The sequence below is a fragment of the Hyalella azteca genome, unplaced genomic scaffold, assembly GCF_000764305.2.
Source record: "Hyalella azteca isolate HAZT.00-mixed unplaced genomic scaffold, Hazt_2.0.2 contig14855, whole genome shotgun sequence".
Classification (NCBI taxonomy): domain Eukaryota; kingdom Metazoa; phylum Arthropoda; class Malacostraca; order Amphipoda; family Hyalellidae; genus Hyalella; species Hyalella azteca.
Genome location: NW_025944726.1, coordinates 81,017 through 99,834, shown reverse-complemented (window position 1 = coordinate 99,834; position 18,818 = coordinate 81,017). Strand labels below are relative to the sequence as shown.

Sequence of the window (18,818 nt, the reverse complement as noted above, 5' to 3'; positions counted from 1 at the left end):
GTTAATATATACAAGTGCTTCTACACGAGTATAGTGGCAGCCACTACATATATCAAACGGCAATCACCACTATTTACCGTGTTATTAAGCTATCGTATAATTTTACTGGCCACAGAAGAACCTATAATAACACTCTACACGAGGCCAATAACATATGATATAGTAATTAGTAAACAAGTAATTAAACATAACATATGATATAGTTAAGTAATTAGTATAGTAATCAGTTAACATATGAATTTGTGTACTGATCGCCACTACGTTTCCCGTTCATAAGTTTTTATGTAACCAAATAAATTATGTTCAATGAATACAACAATATTTTCCTATATTTCATTTCATTTCATTTAATCATGTGTTTAAATTAGAAGTTATGTTCCTTCTGGTCTAAGCTAGTATTAAAAAAGAAAGGAATGTTTCTATCTTTCATTTTAACGTGGTTTTAAAAGAAATTTATTGCATTATTCTTGCCTTGCCTTGAAAAAGGAAGTTTATTGCCTTTATTTGCAATGAATATCATGCGTAACAGTGGTCCAGTTTTGTAGTTAAAATTAAGTTTTAACGTAGCCACTTGAATATAATACAGATATTTTTAATTGATAACTAACTGATAGTGAGGTTTCTATCCTCATATTATTCATAAGCCACGTTATGCAGTGCAAAATGCGTTCTCATATCATAAATCTCATATCATAATAGCTTTTTATCAATCTCAATGACATAAGTTTAAAAACACAAAAACTGCTAAATTAGTTCAGCATTAAACCGTAAGTTGTTCTCTGCAACAATACAATCGCGTACAAAAAATAGCAAATTTTTTCATTCATAAAATTCCAGAGAATGCGAACTGACGCGGGGACTCACTTATAAACTTGAATTGTCATCAAATAAAAATATTATAACCTGTTAGATTTATGAAGGCACTTATAAATATCAACAATCATCACTCAACTCAATCCCAAATTCTGGGCTAACGCATCACACGGCAATAATTAAGATCCATGAATCCAATAGCCGCAACATTAATATTACTTTGTTTTGTTCACATTATAATTCATAATAATATTATTCGTTTTATTTTAACATTATAGGAAGAATTTGGTTTAGTAATCATTATAAATCTTAACGAACTTATATGGCGCTGTTGCGGGAGAGGTGAAACATACTTTGCTACCCCAACGGTATAGTAGAATTATTAATGCAATTTGGAAATAAAATTAGCAAATGTTGATAAAATCAGAGCTATAAATGTTCATTCAGAGAAGCTTGAAAAATGCTCTCAACCGCGAGTTTCAAAACCCATATCCCGACAGCTTAAACTACACTAGTTTTGACCACCAATTTAATCAGTTATCACTTACTTCTGTATATATGCAGATAATTATAAAGCACTTAGTTCTAAAATATTCTTCTTTTAGCATCATCAATTGGAATTTTATTATATAATAATAAATAAAGCTTAATTTCTTCTCAACTACCATACAACAACTGGATTTGGTCCTCTCTTTCGTTAACAAAGCTACAGAATAAAATACCAGTATATCAAACCAAAAGAATCGTTTTACAGCGAGTTTTAATTAACTTCTAACGTGATTCAACAATTGAATTATCTTTTTTTAAGATAATAACGATGTTGTTAAAGTGACCGTCATTGAATTAGTTTAGTGGAGTAAGTTTGATATACAAGTGGCGAAACGCGAATGATATAATATCCGGATTTTCATCCATTTAGTTTATCCTAAATTATTGCTATCGTGCAAGAAGAAAACATAGTTGTATACTCGTTTCATTCTTACATATATTGCCCCATATAGCCTCCTTTGTTTCAAATGCACAACATTTGGTCAATATATAGTCACTAAAACTAAAAATAATTGACATCAATTTACAAACATCCTATTTCCGTAGAACACATGCGAATGTTCGTATTTTTGTGGACGAGAAGAAGATTTTACGCTTAAAAAGCATTTTGCGTCAACCGGGTCGTTTACCTATGAATTTTTCCGCTATTAATCAGTTTGAGGATTCAATTATGTCAAAAATCGTCTATCTCAAAGATTGGTTAAAGTTGTTTAACATTTTTGTTTGTTATATGCTGTCGTCGACACGAATGTGTATGTTTTATACCCTGATTGAAATACAGGGTTAAACGGATCATATTATTGCAAACGGACAAGGAATTATTTGACAAGATTATTTTTAGTCCTTATGGTAAGTCCAATTAACCTGAATTGACTGCATAGATCTTATTACAATATAATAAAATATTTGGGTTATTAGGCGTCAGATTAGTGATATTTCAGCGATGAATAACAGCGACAGGCCACATCAGGCCTATATACTGTACAGCGCCGACATCACTATGTTATGTTATGTAATAATATCATCTCAGGAGCAGGCGTATTGCTTAACTACATTTAAGTTGCGAACTTATCCGTCCTGCGCATGATAGAAAAGCCGTTCAATAAAATATCTGTGTTATAAATGGTCGGATTAGTGATAGTTTAGCGGTAAATAATATAATTTCAGGAGCAGGCGCACTGCTTAACTACATTGAAGTTGCGAACTTCCCCGTCCTGCGCGTGATAGAAGAGCCGTTCAATAAAATATCTGTGCTATAAATGGTCGGATTAGTGATAGTTTAGCGGTGAATAATATAATTTCAGGAGCAGGCGCATTGCTTAACTACATTTAAGTTGCGAACTTCTCCGTCCTGCGCGTGATAGAAGAGCCGTTCAATAAAATATCTGTGTTATAAATGGTCAGATTAGTGATAGTTTAGCGGTAAATAATATAATTTCAGGAGCAGGCGCATTGCTTAACTACATTTAAGTTGCGAACTTCTCCGTCCTGCGCGTGATAGAAGAGCCGCTCGCGTCGCACTGCAGAGCAGCTGCCGGCGCTGTGCTGCAGCGACATCAGGCACACTCCGTCACTCGACCTGTAACGCAGACAGCACTGCTTTTAACATGTAACGCAGATAATGTTATGTATAACATGTAACGCAGATAACACTGCTTTTAACATGTAACGCAGATAATGTTATGTATAACATGTAACGCAGATAACACTGCTTTTAACATGTAACGCAGATAACACTGCTTTTAACATGTAACGCAGATAACACTGCTTTTAATAGCTTACGGCTTATACAGTCGCTCGCTTAGTACCGTTAAATCTTAACGAACTTATATGGCGCTGTTGCGGGAGAGGTGAAACATACTTTGCTACCCCAACGGGATAGTAGAATTATTAAAGCAATTTGGAAATAAAATTAGCAAATGTTGATAAAATTAGATTTATAAATGTTCATGTAGAGAAGCTTGAAAAATGCTCTCAACCGCGAGTTTCAAAACCCATACCCAGACAGCTTAATTAAACTACACTAGTTTTGACCACCATTTTAATCAGTTATCACTTACTGTTGTATACATGCAGATAATTATAAAGCACTTAGTTCTAAAATATTCTTCTTTTAGCATCATCAATTGGAATTTTATTATTTTTTAATAATAAATAAAGCTTACTTTATTTTCAACTACCATACAACAACTGGATTTGGTCCTCTCTTTCGTTAACAAAGCTACAGAATAAAATACCAGTACATTAAACCATACCATAAGAATCGTTTTACAGCGAATTTTATTTAACTTCTAACGTGATTCAACAATTGAATTATATTTTTTTTCAAGATAATAACGATGTTGTTAAAGTGACCGTCATTGAATTAATTTAGTGGAGTAAGTTCGATATACAAGTGGCGAAACGCGAATGAAATAATATACGGATTTTCATCCATTTAGTTTATCCTAGATTAGTGCTATCGTGCAAGAAGAAAACATAGTTATATACTCGTTTCATTCTCACATATATTGCCCCATATAGCCTCCTTTGTTTCAAATGCACAACATTTGGTCAATAGTCACCAAAACTAAAAATAATTGACATGTATTTACAAACATCCGATTTCCGTAGAACACATGCGAATGTTCGTATTTTTGTGGACGAGAAGATTTTTCGCTTATAAAGCATTTTGCGTCAACCGGGTCGTTTACCAATGAATTTTTCCGCTATTAATCAGTTTGAGTCTTCAAGTATGTCAAAAATCGTCTATCTCAAAGATTAGCTAAAGTTGTTTAACATTTTTGTTTGTATGCTGTCGTTGTCACGAATGTGTATGTTTTATACCCTGATTGAAATACAGTCGATATGGATTAATCGGATCATATTATTGTAAACGTACAAGGAATCATTTGACAAGATTATTTTTAGTCCTTATATATGGTAAGTCCAATTAACCTGAATTGACTGCATAAGTCTTATTGCAATATAATAAAATATCTGTGCTATAAATGGTCGGATTAGTGATAGTTTAGCGGTAAATAACATAATTTCAGGAGCAGGCGCACTTCTTAACTACATTCAAGTTGCGAACTTCCCCGTCCTGCGCGTGATAGAAAAGCCGCTCGCGTTGCACTGCAGAGCAGCTGCCGACGCTGTGCTGCAGCGACATCAGGCACACTCCGTCACTCGACCTGTAACGCAGATAACACTCTGTTTAACATGTAACACAGAAAATGCTATGTATAACATGTAACACAGATAACATTGCTTTTAACATGTAACACAGATAATGCTATGTATAACATGTAACACAGATAACACTCTGTATTATATGTATGACAGATAGGTAACACTCCATATTACATGTAACACAGATAACGCTACGTTTTCCATGTAATACAGATACCACTCTGTATTACATGTATGAAAGATAACACTCCGTATTACATGTAACACAGATAACGCTCCGTATAACAAGTGACAGAGATAACACTCCGTGTGACATGTAACATAGATAACACTCCATATAACATGTAACACAGATAACACTCCATATTACATGTAACTCAGATAACACTCTATATTACTTGTAACATAGATAACTCTCCGTATATTATGTAACATATACAACACTACGTATTACATGTAACAAATATAAATTTACGGATAACATCACTAACATGTAACACAGATAACACTCCGTATCACATGTAACACAGATAACACTCCATATTACTTGTAACATATATAACGCTACGTATAATATGTAACATATATAACATTACGTATTACATGTAACAAATATAACACTAAGGATAGCATCACTAACATGTAACACAGATAACACTCCGTCACCCGACCATTACTGATATCTATAGATACGTTAACAGTCGCTAAAATTATCCGTACACGAATGCACGATAACGAGAGTTACAGTCAGCTGGATGTTATTGTACCATCTGTAAGAACTGCGGGCTGAATCACATCTATACTCTACCCAACGATGCTAGTTAATCAGCCAACATGCATCCGACTTTGAATTAACGTTCATTATGCGTTATTTCAACGCTATGTCAAGCTGATTAAGCGCTATTTCAACGTTATTTAGCATTGATTTAGCGTTATTCCAACGACATTTTCCTGCAAAGACGTTCATGAATTAACGTTCATTAAGCGTTATTTCAAGGACATTTGAAGCTGATTAATCGCTATTTCAACGTTATTTAACATCGATTTAGCGTTATTTCAACGCCATTTAAAGCTGATTAAGCGCTATTTCAACGTTATTTAATATCGATTTTAAAGCTGATTAAGCGCTATTTCAACGTTATTTAACGTCGATTTAGCGTTATTTCAACGCCATTTAAAGCTGATTAAGCGCTATTTCAACGTTATTCAACGTCGATTTAGCGTTATTTCAACGGAATTTTCTTGCAAGACAAAATATCCTCACTTGAACACGCAGCGGCCCCCCGCGTCCAGGGCATCGCACTCGCCGCTACACCGACCGACGTCTACCACCTGGGCGGGTGAAAAAAAGTTATTCATTTGGAGGATCTTACATTATTTAATGTAACTTTCTTTATCAAAAATATTTAACTTTTGTTGCATAACTTGCCATTTCGAGAATATTACATTTCTGATTTATGCGTTGTTTTTCAGTATAAGCACTGATATGCCCTTTTGTTAGTGCAAAATGTGTCAGGAAGATCTACACAAGTGCAAAAAGTGCACCGATACTTGGAAAAAAGTGTCCTCATCTGATGTCACTGTAATGATAATAAACTCATTACGTTTTACAACCTTTTCCACAATTTTAAATGCTGTTTTTTTTCAATAAATCAGCACTAAACTTCACCTCGATTCTACCGTCAGCGCTGAAGTTTGCTTCAGGGTCGGTGGAGGTGAAGTTGTAAATGTGCTGCAGATGAGCGATCCTAAAGCAGGAGCCCACGCAGCTGCACTGCTCAATCACCGACACGCATTCCGAACCTGTTTACGATTTGTATTAATTGATTTTATAATTGTCATAAAATAACACTGTGAATACCCTGCCACTGCCGAAACACCGAAAATTATCGAAAGGTGTTAGAATTATTTACTTCTTTGCAAAATGTCGTGCTGCTAATTATTTGCTTTTTATAATTGCTGTATTGACAATACATCGTTTTTAAAATGTGTGATCTTTTTCGACCGCTTGTGATCGGTCTTTCACAAAATATGAATTTGAAATTTAACGCTGCAGCAACCAATAACTTAATATCTGACATATTTCCCAAATGAAGCTTTAATTCCTTGATTGAAATTGAATATTTGATAATCATCAACTCAACCCATCAGTTACACTTTCTTGTAATTGCTCTCTCAAAATCTCCTTTATCGAACTACGGTATTCTTTCTGGTTTCAACTTACCCCTAAATTAGGTTACTACTGGTATCAAGTTAGTTCATATTTATGCTATCCCTGGTATATTAATTAAGTTTTTAATACTGTTTCTCCTGGTATCAAGTTAATCTTAAATCAAGATACTCTTGATAAAAAAAAATATTTTTTAATTCCTAGAAGTATGCGTTGCATGTTCCTACCACCGCGATGTACCGACACAAAACCTGCTATGTTTGTCGGTGATGCCACTAACCTGGATATTTTTTGCCTCCTTTTGCTTATTTATCGAAAATTAAAAAAATTTATGGGTTTACCATTCGGTCCTTCGATTGCCGTCGTCCTCATGTGGGTTGCCCGACAGTCTTTTCCTGTACAGTAAAAATTTCAAATCATTATTTACTTTTATTTAATTAAAATAAATGTATTTACCTACTCAATCTTGCTCCGTTATTTTCAATTTGTGTTTAAATTACGATAAGTTGCATTTAAGGTACTGCCGGATTTGAAGTCACGAATTATATAATTAAAAAATAAAATAAATTCGTTCAAATCATCGTGTTGAACCTGTGCTCATTGAAGGCATGTCCAGTAATGGCGAAAGCACCAACACTAGGAGGCAATAACTCGAATAATGCACAACTAGTAATGATAGAACACAATGAAAAGTTATACAAATAACATACTTTGAAAAATGTATGAAAAACGTAGATGCCAATGCTAGTGCAATAGTGAATGAATTGCACGGTCAGACTGTTACATCAGATGTGAAGCGGATGTTAAATTAAGGTTGCATTCTAATCATTATATTATATAATATAAATAGTATCTTTCTGGTGTGTAATGATCTATCCGCATATCTTGTATCAGGTGCTATATAGATGCACACTCGAAATAGACGTGAGACGCCCGGCTCCTGAAATTATTCGCTAGATACTCTTTTTAATTAATTTCAAGTTGCCCTCAAAAATATATATTCGCTAGATGTCCCTTTTAATTAATTTTGAGACGCCCACTCAAAAAATGTATTCGCTAAATGCTCCTTTTAAATAATTGATAGATGCCCTCGCGAATTATTTGCAATACGCCCCCACGAATTATTCATTGCAATAGACTGAGACTAATAGAGTTCAGCTTCCGCTCTCGTGATCACGAGTCTGAGCTCGCTTAGCGAGACTTTATCTAATCGATATTTTGCTCCCCAGTAAAGCTAGGAATGACTTCATCACTAATAATGTTTAAACGAGGTATTATTTATGACCATATTACCTAAATATGTTGCCTGTATATTTTTTCTAGTATTTTATTTACCATCGAGGGAGCAAGGGCCAGCACACTCGCCAACGTCAACAGACGTCTGCAGCGGAAACCCCTCGTGAAAACGCACCCATTTCGATCGTCTGTAAGGTTAAAAAGAATTAAAGAATATTAAAGAATAAATTGCTCCCATTTTTTGTTGCCTGCAGCTTTAAATGTAATGAATAAAACGTATCCGCTCCGGTCTCCTGCAGGGTAGAAAGTACTATAAATAAATAGCACCCATTTTGGTTGCCCAAGATCACACTCGCTCATCGTAAAATTTTCTTAATCTCGCTAAAATGTTGATTGATTCGCTTTCTTCATTGATTGCGGCGTTTTTAAAAATTCCTCTCAAAATTATTCATTTTAGAACTTTGGCATAAATTTGAATAATCATACACGCTATTAACCTGAATTGACTGCATAGGTATTACCAGATAATAGAATATCTGTGTTATAAAAGGTCGGATTAGTGATAGTTACAGGTGCAGTCATAGTTACAGGTAAAAAGCCCTGACCACACAACGCCTAGGGAAATGATTTTTTTCTTGTCCCAATAGCAACAAACTTTTGTCCTTGTAAGCTAGGGTTCGGCCTGGATAAAGAACGTATCTGTCCGCTCTCAGCTCAAGCTGTTGGTTTAAAAGTCTGTCACTGTTCGGCCAATACAACCCATTCATTTTTGTGAGAGAAATTCTGACCTGAAGCAAGCCTGCTGACGAGGTTCGCAGGCGCACGTCTCGGTGACGGTAGCGTTGACGTTGCCTTCGTCAGTGTCGTGAGTCACCAAACTTGTGACGCTCGCGAAGCATTCTTCGTCCGGGCCGCAGGACGAGTCGCTGGCGAGAGACCGTCGCCGCTCCGCTTTGAATGCCTTCGGGGCGACCGACGAGAAATAAAACGTTGGAATATCTTTAATTAAACGTTGCTTCAAAGAAATCAAGACGTAATCCGCGTTGTTTTCAAAGAAATCAGGACGGAATCAACGTTGTTTTCAAAGAAATCAGGACGGAATGAACGTTGTTTTCAAAGAAATCAGGACGGAATGAACGTTGTTCTCAAAGAAATCAAAAGATAATCAACGTTGCTTTAAAATCATTTCGTTATTTACCAGGAAGCGAGTTAATATGTACAAGTGCTTCTACACGAGTATAGTGGCAGCCACTACAAATATCAAACGGCAACCACCACTATTTACCGTGTTATTAAGCTACCGTATAATTTTACTGGCCACAGAAGAACCTATAATAACACTCTACACGAGGCCAATAACATATGATATAGTAATTAGCAAACAAGTAATTAAACATAACATATGATATAGTTAAGTAATTAGTATAGTAATTAGTTAACATATGAATTTGTGTACTGATCGCCACTACGTTTCCCGTTCACAAGCTTTTATGTAACTAAATAAATTATGTTCAATTAATGCAGCAATATATTCCTATATTTCATTTCATTTAATCATGTGTTTAAATTAGAAGTTATGTTCCTTCTGGTCTAAGCTAGTATTAAAAAATAAAGGAATGTTTCCATCTTTCATTTTAACGTGGTTTTAAAAAAAAATTTATCGCATTAGTCTTGCCTTGCCTTGAAAAAGGAAGTTTATTGCCTTTATTTGCAATGAATATCATGCGTAACAGTGGTCCAGTTTTGTAGTTAAAATTAAGTTTTAACGTAGCCACTTGAATATAATACAGATATTTTTAATTGATAACTAACTGATAGTGAGGTTTTTATCCTCATATTATTCATAAGCCACGTTATGCAACGCAGAATGCGTTCTCATATCATAATTTCATATCACAAGAGCTTTTATCAATCTCAATTAGTCAAGTTCAAAACATAAAAATTGCTAAATTAGTTCAGCATTAAACGGGAAGTATTTCTCGGCAACAATACAATCACGTACAAAAAATAGCAAATTTTTTCATCCATAAAATTCCAGAGAATGTAAACTGACGCGGGGACACACTTATAAACTTGAATTGTCATCATATAAAAAATATATAATCTGTTAGATTTATGAAGGCACTTATAAATATCAACAATCATCACTCAACTCAGTCCCAAATTCTGGGCTAACGCATCACACGGCAATAATTAAGATCCATGAATCCAATAGCCGCAACATTAATATTACTTTGTTTTGTTCACATTATAATTCATAATAATATTATTCGTTTTATTTTAACATTATAGGAAGAATTTGGTTTAGTAATCATTAATGTTTAAAGATTTATCTGGGAGAAATATTGACGTGATCAGTTTGTTGGTTTCTTACAATTGTGGCCAATCAGCTGACATGTGGTCATTGCTGCTAGACTTAACTGAACATACAGTGACACTTAAAAGTACTGGATACATTACAGTTTTCTTTATATCTAAAGATTTTACCTAATACTTATTCAGTATATTGCTAATGGCACTAGAAACATTATATAGAACGGATTTTGAAAAGTAAGCAGTATTTAGATTTTATTCAACAAAATAGAAAAATTAACCCACGCAGAAGTATCAGGTACATGTTCGAATATGAACAAAAATAACTTTTTTTAAGGCACTCAAAATTTGCTTTTCACTTTAGACGTTCTAATAATCTCATATCGTTATCAACTTAGCCAATCAGACTCAAATCTGTCACCAACTCTAAAGTTTTAGCTATTTTAAATAAAATTTTGAAGATGAAGCTGAATAATATCTCACCAGAACACAAAATCTTGCAAACAATAACAAACTGCTCTGATTGGCCAATTAGATAACGATATGAGACTAGTGGAACGTCTAAAGTGAAAAACGAATTTTGAGTACCTTAAAAAAACAATTTTTGTTCATTTTCGAACATGTACCAATACTTTTGCGTGGCTAATTATTATATCTTATTGAATGCTTATTGTTCAATATATTTTCTAAATAATATTTCTAGTACCATTAGCATTATACTGACCGAATATTAGGTAAAAGCTACCAAGTTTTATTACCAAGAATTTAAAAGCTAAGAAGATGCCAAAAAAATCCACAATATCTTCAATGAGAGATCGTCTGGGAGACCAGCGCCATGATCAGTTCAATAATATATAAAACATGAGTAAAATCAGAACAAAATATCGAAAGATATACGAAAAATAATAAAACCTAATATTATTAGGGTTTAATATTAATTTAAATGTTCATTTTCAAATTAGTAACAGAAATCTAGAATTGGTGAAAATTCAGTTATTTTCTCTCATTTCATTCATATTTTTTTAGACATCAACGCTAGATAAACCTACGTTTGCTGTTGAACGCCTGCTGGTAATTTGGCCGACCATTGATTTTGAAATCAATTTTGCTAGGCTCTTATCCACAGTATACGGACTTTCGCATAGCGGCTTCTCAGCCTTCAAAAATATTAATCAAATAAAATTCTATTCAAGTTAAAAACTAACAAGCGTGTTGACTCCGGTTCATAGATACTGCAGATGTAAAATTTTTCGATGGCTAACTAAGGAAGTTTTGCGATGATGTCACGTCTGGAATTAACCAGCTCTGAATTACACACACTTCAGTATCACCGCGAAAAATTTGTCCTTGATCTCTCATTGTAACTTCTTATATTTAATTAATGAAGTGAAATAAAATGTAGATTTCTTTTACTTCGTATATTTTAATTTCCAGTTCATAATTCAACGTTCGTTCGTTCTCATACATCAAGCCACGTGTGCACTCGTGTGCCAGCGTCGCTTACACTCACATTTTCTAATTGAAATTCTAACGCAATCAACACAAGTGATCCTTGAGGCTATTAGGTTCCTTTAAGAATAATGTAGGTAATGTCCATAAAAAAATCTATATTCAGGACTCACTAGTCTAAATTTATGAAGAAGGAAATTGAAGAAAGGAAAGCCAAAAACTCCATAGAACCCCATCAAACTCAATTTTCTCGCTCGTATAAAAAATGTTAAGGGTAAACTATATAAACAAAGTTCATAGGTCAGGTCGACCGTGCCTCTGCCGTCCTCATGGACGAATAGATTATTTTGTTTATTTTCTAACAGCTGATCGACGGAATCACAAGAAGTTTTTCGTCAGTGGACTTGCAGAAAACCACTGGACGCTGAGCATCCCGGGGACGCCATGTTTTGGCATCGTTTGCGGCACCGATAATATCGGATGATGATAGGCAATGTCAAGGGATGAGCCTTAATGAAAACGCGACGTTACTTGATAAATGAGCTTTCCTGCAGTCAACCAAAAAACGGAGTAGGGGTAGGCAAATTATATTTAGTATATTTTAAATGGAGAAAATATTAGTATGATAACATAACCATGCTCGTAACAAGTAAAATATATGCCAATTTTCATGATAACCCAATCAGATACTGCAGTTAGTAATTACCGTACAATATTCACTATTAACAAAGTCCCCGATAAAAACGCTCCACATGCTCAGTAATTCTTTATGAACAACAGAGCAAATTTTCCGGTGGTAATAAAACATAAATATAAAAAATATATTACACTTTAAACTTGAGGAGGGGAAGGAAACGAAGCAGTTGAGCCTTGAATAAAGTATTGAATTTCGTATTATTACAGGGTTATTTACATGGAGATTTTATGGTCTCCCCAGCGAAGCGAGGTAGGGGCGCTGCTCCACCGTTACCTTGGAGGCGAAGAGGGGTTAAAATTAAGAACTTATTTATAATTAAAAAATAATCTAGCACTCAGTTAATAACTGACATGGGGTACGTGTTCACTGACACGTACCCCATGGAGGACATCAGTGATGCCTTCTACATGGTCAAGGGTAAGAACATCACAGTTGGTGCTGAAGATATTCAGATCGATGGTGCCAACCCTTCGGCTGAGGAAGCTCCTGAAGAAGGTAAAGTAGTCTTGCATTTTACTACCTTGGTTGCATTTTCTGTTATGTTGTTGTTATAGTACTTATATTTTTTGCTTGCTTGACTACATCTTATTTGTTAGACATTTCCACAATCCTTAGGGTATAAATTTGTTCTTTTTCTTCATACCTTTTGTTGGGTATGAATTTGTAAATAGTAGAAGTTGGCTGTAAGACTTGTTGGTGTAAACATCACATTAATGTTGCTCCGTTAGGAGTGTATAACGCAATTCCTTCTTAATTGCTATTTATTATTTTGAGTGATCACTCTTTGTTTTTCGTTTTACTTATTTACGTTAATAATACATGTTCGCGCTTTCTTTGATTAGGAAAGGGCGGACTCCAGTGCTAACTTTGGGCTTGGCCAATTCTTGTGGCTCGACCACCTTAACTTTGAGCTTCGGCTTTTACTCTAATAACTTTAATATTTGTTCCTAACCTATTGGGAAAGCTTGATGCTTTCTTAAGCTTAACTTACTTGTTAATTTTGGAGTCTGCCCTCTCTTTCTTCTACTTTCATTATTTCCCTTAACTTGGCCTCTTAAAATTTCAGCTAAATCCGCTTGCTGGCAAAAGATTTTGAGGTTGTTGCGGGCTGATGCTATTCTGACATAGTGCGACATACATTTAGGCTAGTACTTAGTTTATATTATTGTTACCATTTATTTTACAGCCATACCTTTTCTTTGTTCTGTAGCGACCATGTATATACGTTTCCTCAAGTTATCCCCGCAACTCATTTTCTAAGATTATTGCTAGCCGTATTTAGCGTAGTTACCCATCAAATCTAGCTCAGTATTATTATCCATGTTTTTGCCTTAAGCATCATTATTAATTATCGAACGCAATGGGAATGCTGTTAAATATGAATTAGCGATTTATTTATGATATTAAAACCGACCTAGGACATTGCAACATTAAGTAACTCTAGTAGTGATAATCATTTACACATCTCTAATAGAGTGCCTAACCTGGTCTCCAGCGCTAGTCCCTGTCAGTGAGGAGAAGTCCTACTGTGTGTCATGTCATAGTAGGAAATAGAATTGTAAGACGCTAGCTCAGTCTGGTCTCTGATTCACACGCCTTAGCGGCTGATCCACAGGGCGTTTGGTACAACTAAACGTTTGGCACGAGTTAGACCTTAAGGGACTCCATACCGCGCTGCTAGCATTCCCACGTCTTACAACTGGTGACCCCGAGCTCAAGAGAGTCTCCACCGTCTACAACCGGTGACCTCGAGCTCTCGAAAGTTCACCCCCACTACTCGCTCCACTCCGCACGGGGGCAACGATCACTTCATCGCGTGAACGGAAGCTGCCTCCCCCACGGAGTACGCCTGTCATGCAAAGTTCAATAGAATAACTGCGAGTCTGGTGGGATACGTATTTGCGATCTTTTTGGAACTGTCATCTGCACCTGGCTCAGAATTTAAAGATCCTTCTGGATGTTCTGGGTTGGTAAATTTATTGCTTCCATTTGCGAATTTATTAAATCTTGTTGAAACATTGAACTAATAATACTGTTTTACCTAATTATATATTTGAAGGTTATTTCTCGATTCCAGAGTTATGTTGGGCCGGGCTTGTTCGTCTGTGTAACGTCGGCGAGCCTGTATGAACCAGCTAGCAAGCGTTATTTTTTGGGACTTGGTTCCTTCTTAATTTCTGCGAATGCGTCTTGATTCCTCAAGCTTGGGACCAGTCGTCTATGGGATCAAGTTTCTCAATAAAAGTTCAATCTATTTACCGTTTGTTTGTATTAAGCCTAACATATTTTGATATTGTGTTTCTGTAGATGTAAGTTGGAATTCTACTAAAAAAAGTTGTATTGCCAGAGATGTTCCACTCAAGTTGTTTGGCATTTTTAATTCAAATCATTATTTCTCACCATAGTTTAGTCATTAAAATACCAACATATGATGATAAACTATTTTTCTAAGGTTTGTGACCTATCCAGCAAATAAGACTTTGAAAATAGATCATTTTTGTCAATGTGCCACACACTTGATTCACATATCTAACTCAATCATTCTACCTGGCTCACATATTTCTCATCTCTAATATTGCAAACCTCTTCAGTAACATGTGTATTTTAGTTTATTTTAAGTAATATTTTCATAGCGCACTTTGAATTTCCAACCCTTCCCATTTTTGCAAAAGGCAGGGACTAAGTAAAATGTTTCCATACAATTCAATGATAGAATTTTAACTGTCCCAGTAAATAAAAATGAACTGATAATTATTCTGACTTTTGCAACGCGCAGGTGGAGACGCCACGTCCACGTCTGGCGTTGACGTTGTGCTGTTCATGAGACTACAGGAGACTGGCTTTGCTTCAGAGAAGGACTTCCTGCTCTACCTGAAGGGATACCTCAAATCGTCAGTTATTATACAGGCTTATTCTAAATGATGGACCCAATTTGATAAATTCATATTTGAGTATAGTTTCAAAATATATAATTTTATGTCGATGGAAGAGTAAGATTTAAAGTTTTTAAAATATTTATAAACGTTCCTCCTTGTGCTGTTCGGCAAACATCTAAACGGTAGCCTTCTGAATCAGTCACTTCCGAGCGTTGGGTAGGGCGCATAGTAAATGAAGATTTGGCTCAATACTTCTGTGGCCGCCAAGATCCCCTGATCTCACCCCATGTGACTGTTTCTTATGGGGTTACGTCAAGGAACCTGTTTGTATCCGGCCTCTACCAGCAACTCTGTTTACGTCCTGCCTCTACCAGCAACTCTGTTTACATCCCGCCTCTACCAGCAACTCTGTTTACATCCCGCCTCTGTCCCGCCTCTACCAGCAACTCTGTTTACGTCCCGCCTCTACCAGCAACTCTGTTTACGTTCCGCCTCTACCAGCAACTCTGGTTGATCTGAAGAACCGTATCACTGCTACGGTGCACTCAGTAACAGAAGATATGCTTTCTCGTGTGGGGGACGAGTTTGGCTACCGTTTAGATGTTTGCCGTGCAGCACAAGGGAGACATATTGAACATTTTTAAAAATGTTAAAAAATCTTAATCTTTCTCTTTTCACTGGTATAAATGATTAATTTTTAATTTATACATGAATAAATAAGATTTTATTGATTTGGGCCCATCAATAACCCTGCACAATATAATGAGTGTACATTATAGTACAAGATTTCTTCATAGGCCTGATATAATTAAATATTTCTTGATAAATCAACTATAATTCAATATTTCTTGGTGGATCTGATATGGTTCTACATCATCAGATGTGAAATAGATCTCTCAACTTGATATCGTCAATATAAACGCACAACCTAGTGCAAAACCGCTCGTCAGGTGTGTGAATTCTTCTTGTGTGTTGATCATTAAATGTAATGTGTTATTCGTAGCATATCTATTTATGGCTTTGTGCACTTCACTTTTGTTGGATGCTTAGTAATGCTCGTGTATTTAGCCATCATCCGAGTGTTGAAATGAATTTTTGTATTGCAGTCTGAAGGAAAAGCTACAGGAGAGCAACCCCGATGCTGTGGAGAAGCTCCCCGGCATCCAGAAGCCTCTTCAGGACATCCTTAAGAACTATAAGGTAACAAGGCAGATTATATACATCCTTAAGAACTATAAGGTAACAAGGCAGATATATCAGTTCAGAAAACAGTTGAACTGCACAATCTCGTGGAAGCCTTGTTTTATTTTCTGTGCACCTTCCAAGGTTGAGGTTATAATGGTATCGAAACTTTATGTGTGGATAGCCAACTTGAGGCTTGTTTTGGAAATGAATTGTGAACGATCAATGAATAGTGACTTGGAAAAATATATTACCCTCTGAAGATTCAGCACGAGATCTTCTTATGACTTGATATTTGGCTTTCAACTCTTCAGCCCGTAGAACTTTTACTGCTTGGCAATTTCCGATTCAAATCTAAATAAATAAAATATAAATTTCCGCCGTATACTTTCTAGTGTATTAACAGGGGCTAAAATATTAATTTTTGTGGTGCAGGACCTTCAGTTTTTCACCGGCGAGAGCATGAACCCCGACGGCATGGTGGTGATCATGGACTACAAGGACTTCGATGGCGAGGAGAGACCTGTGCTCTACTTCCCCAAATATGGACTTCAGGAGGAGAAGTTATAAGCCAGCTCCACCTTATGCTCTACCATTATAACTGCTGGTATGTATTTGCGTTATCTTTAAACAAAAGCAATAAGCTCCACCTTATGCTCTACCATTATAACTGCTGGTATGTATTTTCGTTATCTTTTAACAAAAGCAATAAACTCCACCTTATGCGCTACCAATATAAATGCTGGTATGTATTTTCGTTGTCTAATAAAAAAAGAAATAAGCTCCACCTTATGCTCTACTATTATAATTGCTGGTAAGTATCCGTCCTTTTTATGCGCTATATTCTTATATCCATTCAGATTTGATTACATCGGTCACGGTTCGACAGTCTTCAGTGATATGTCGTTAATGTAAATTTCATTATGTTATTCTTATTTTCATAGATTTTTTTTTTTTGCATTGGCTCTGTAGTTGTTACTGTCCGCACGGCTATTTTCAATTCCCGTCCAATGGACGAGTGCTAATTTCTTCTACCATTTTTTTCCTCCTGCTTTTCTTTCTCTTCAAAAAAATGACTTCTTGTGCTTTGGTATAAATGAATTTGGTATGAATTGTTGTTTGTATGTTTGGTTTGTTGTTTTTTTAGGTTGGAATATGAAGTTAGTCAAATACAGGTAATTGACTGCATCAAACGGGTCTGTTTTATGTTGAAGTCAAAACACAGAATCTTTTTATTCATGCCTTGCTCATCATAGCCATGAATTATTGATGACAACATCTAATGCTTGTAGGTGATGAATGATTGTAGGTTAATGGCTGTTCCAGCTTGAATTTAAAACTTAATTTTCTTTACTGTGAAAACATTCACCGCTTCATAATTTTGTGAATAATTATAGTTTTTTTATTTCTTTCAGTCTTCTACATCGATGGAACCCATATACTGACCTGAGAAGACCAGCGAATTCCTGCTTTTATCTAATTTATTAAATTGGTGAATAAAAGCAAGCTAACGTTGTTCTCTCTATCCCGTATGACATCCATACCAAAGTATCTCAAAGTGTCATGTCAAGAGCATCTATATTCGGCTTTAGCGAAAAATATCCGTGGATTTATGAATATTCCGGTTTATCTTTACATAGTGTGTGAGAGCGTTTAAACCGCCGTGAAATTTACCTCAAATTCGTTCAGCAAAAAGTAATAGATTCAGAGAGTCTGTTCTAAGTGCCCAATTGTCCTGAAATTTTCCGTTGATCGGATGTTTTTGAAACTTGAATATTGATATTAGCACGCGGTCGTTCGAAGGCAAGTCAACCTGCGATTACTCGTAGAATATTGATGTCGGCCAAGGCTCTACTGGCCAAAAATCTCAATGTTGGAATAAAGAAGATATTAAGCGCTTTAACTCCTCAATTACGTTCTGTGAGGGATCGATTGATAGATCATTTGACTGCTAATAATCTACTATCAGACTGTCAACATGGCTTTATTGCCGGGTTATCCTGCACCACTAATCTCTTATCGACTCTGAATGAATGGACCCGCCTGCTGGACGAAAGGGAGCCAGTAGATGCAGTGTACCTCGATTTTGCTAAGGCATTTGACAGTGTCACACATGAGCGGCTGTTGCGGAAATTGCAGTCTTTGGGAGTTGACAGCAATATACTCAAATGGATCAGAGATTTTCTAGTAGGGAGGCGACAACGTGTCAGTATTAATGGGTCCGTATCAGACTGGGCTTCAGTGCGCAGCGGCGTGCCACAAGGAAGCGTTCTCGGGCCTATTCTATTCGTTGCGTTTATAAACGATCTGCCAGAAGCTGTGTCTAGCGTTTGCTCGATGTATGCTGACGACACAAAAATTT

The 18,818-nt window shown here is 35.8% G+C and overlaps 2 protein-coding genes across 2 annotated transcripts; one reads left to right on the top strand and one right to left on the bottom strand.

Annotated features, from left to right (window-relative positions):
• Nucleotides 1-3,143: 3,143 nt before the first annotated feature.
• LOC108664626 lies at nucleotides 3,144-8,090 on the bottom strand. The gene is made up of 5 exons (XM_018151251.2): nucleotides 8,039-8,090; nucleotides 7,045-7,098; nucleotides 6,203-6,336; nucleotides 5,798-5,865; nucleotides 3,144-4,535 (listed from the first exon to the last, which is right to left on the bottom strand). The coding sequence occupies exons 2-5, from the start codon at nucleotides 7,073-7,075 to the stop codon at nucleotides 4,394-4,396; spliced, it is 375 nt and encodes a 124-aa protein (XP_018006740.1). The 5' UTR covers nucleotides 7,076-7,098; nucleotides 8,039-8,090; the 3' UTR covers nucleotides 3,144-4,393.
• A 4,658-nt stretch (nucleotides 8,091-12,748) lies between these two features.
• On the top strand, nucleotides 12,749-17,968 carry LOC108664625 (translationally-controlled tumor protein homolog). The gene is made up of 5 exons (XM_018151250.1): nucleotides 12,749-12,893; nucleotides 15,175-15,289; nucleotides 16,381-16,474; nucleotides 16,892-17,063; nucleotides 17,872-17,968. The coding sequence occupies exons 1-4, from the start codon at nucleotides 12,749-12,751 to the stop codon at nucleotides 17,024-17,026; spliced, it is 489 nt and encodes a 162-aa protein (XP_018006739.1). The 3' UTR covers nucleotides 17,027-17,063; nucleotides 17,872-17,968.
• Nucleotides 17,969-18,818: the final 850 nt, after the last annotated feature.

Coding starts and splice junctions, on each gene's coding strand:
- LOC108664626 (XM_018151251.2), bottom strand. CDS start 7,075: ATGAGGACGACGGCAATCGAAGGACCGAATG. Junction 5,866..6,202: donor GCGCTGACGGTAGAATCGAG/GTGAAGTTTAGT, acceptor TCACCCGCCCAG/GTGGTAGACGTCGGTCGGTG. Junction 4,536..5,797: donor GGGGGCCGCTGCGTGTTCAA/GTGAGGATATTT, acceptor TCTGCGTTACAG/GTCGAGTGACGGAGTGTGCC.
- LOC108664625 (XM_018151250.1), top strand. CDS start 12,749: ATGGGGTACGTGTTCACTGACACGTACCCCATGGAGGACATCAGTGAT. Junction 12,894..15,174: donor TGAGGAAGCTCCTGAAGAAG/GTAAAGTAGTCT, acceptor TGCAACGCGCAG/GTGGAGACGCCACGTCCACG. Junction 16,475..16,891: donor ACATCCTTAAGAACTATAAG/GTAACAAGGCAG, acceptor TTTGTGGTGCAG/GACCTTCAGTTTTTCACCGG.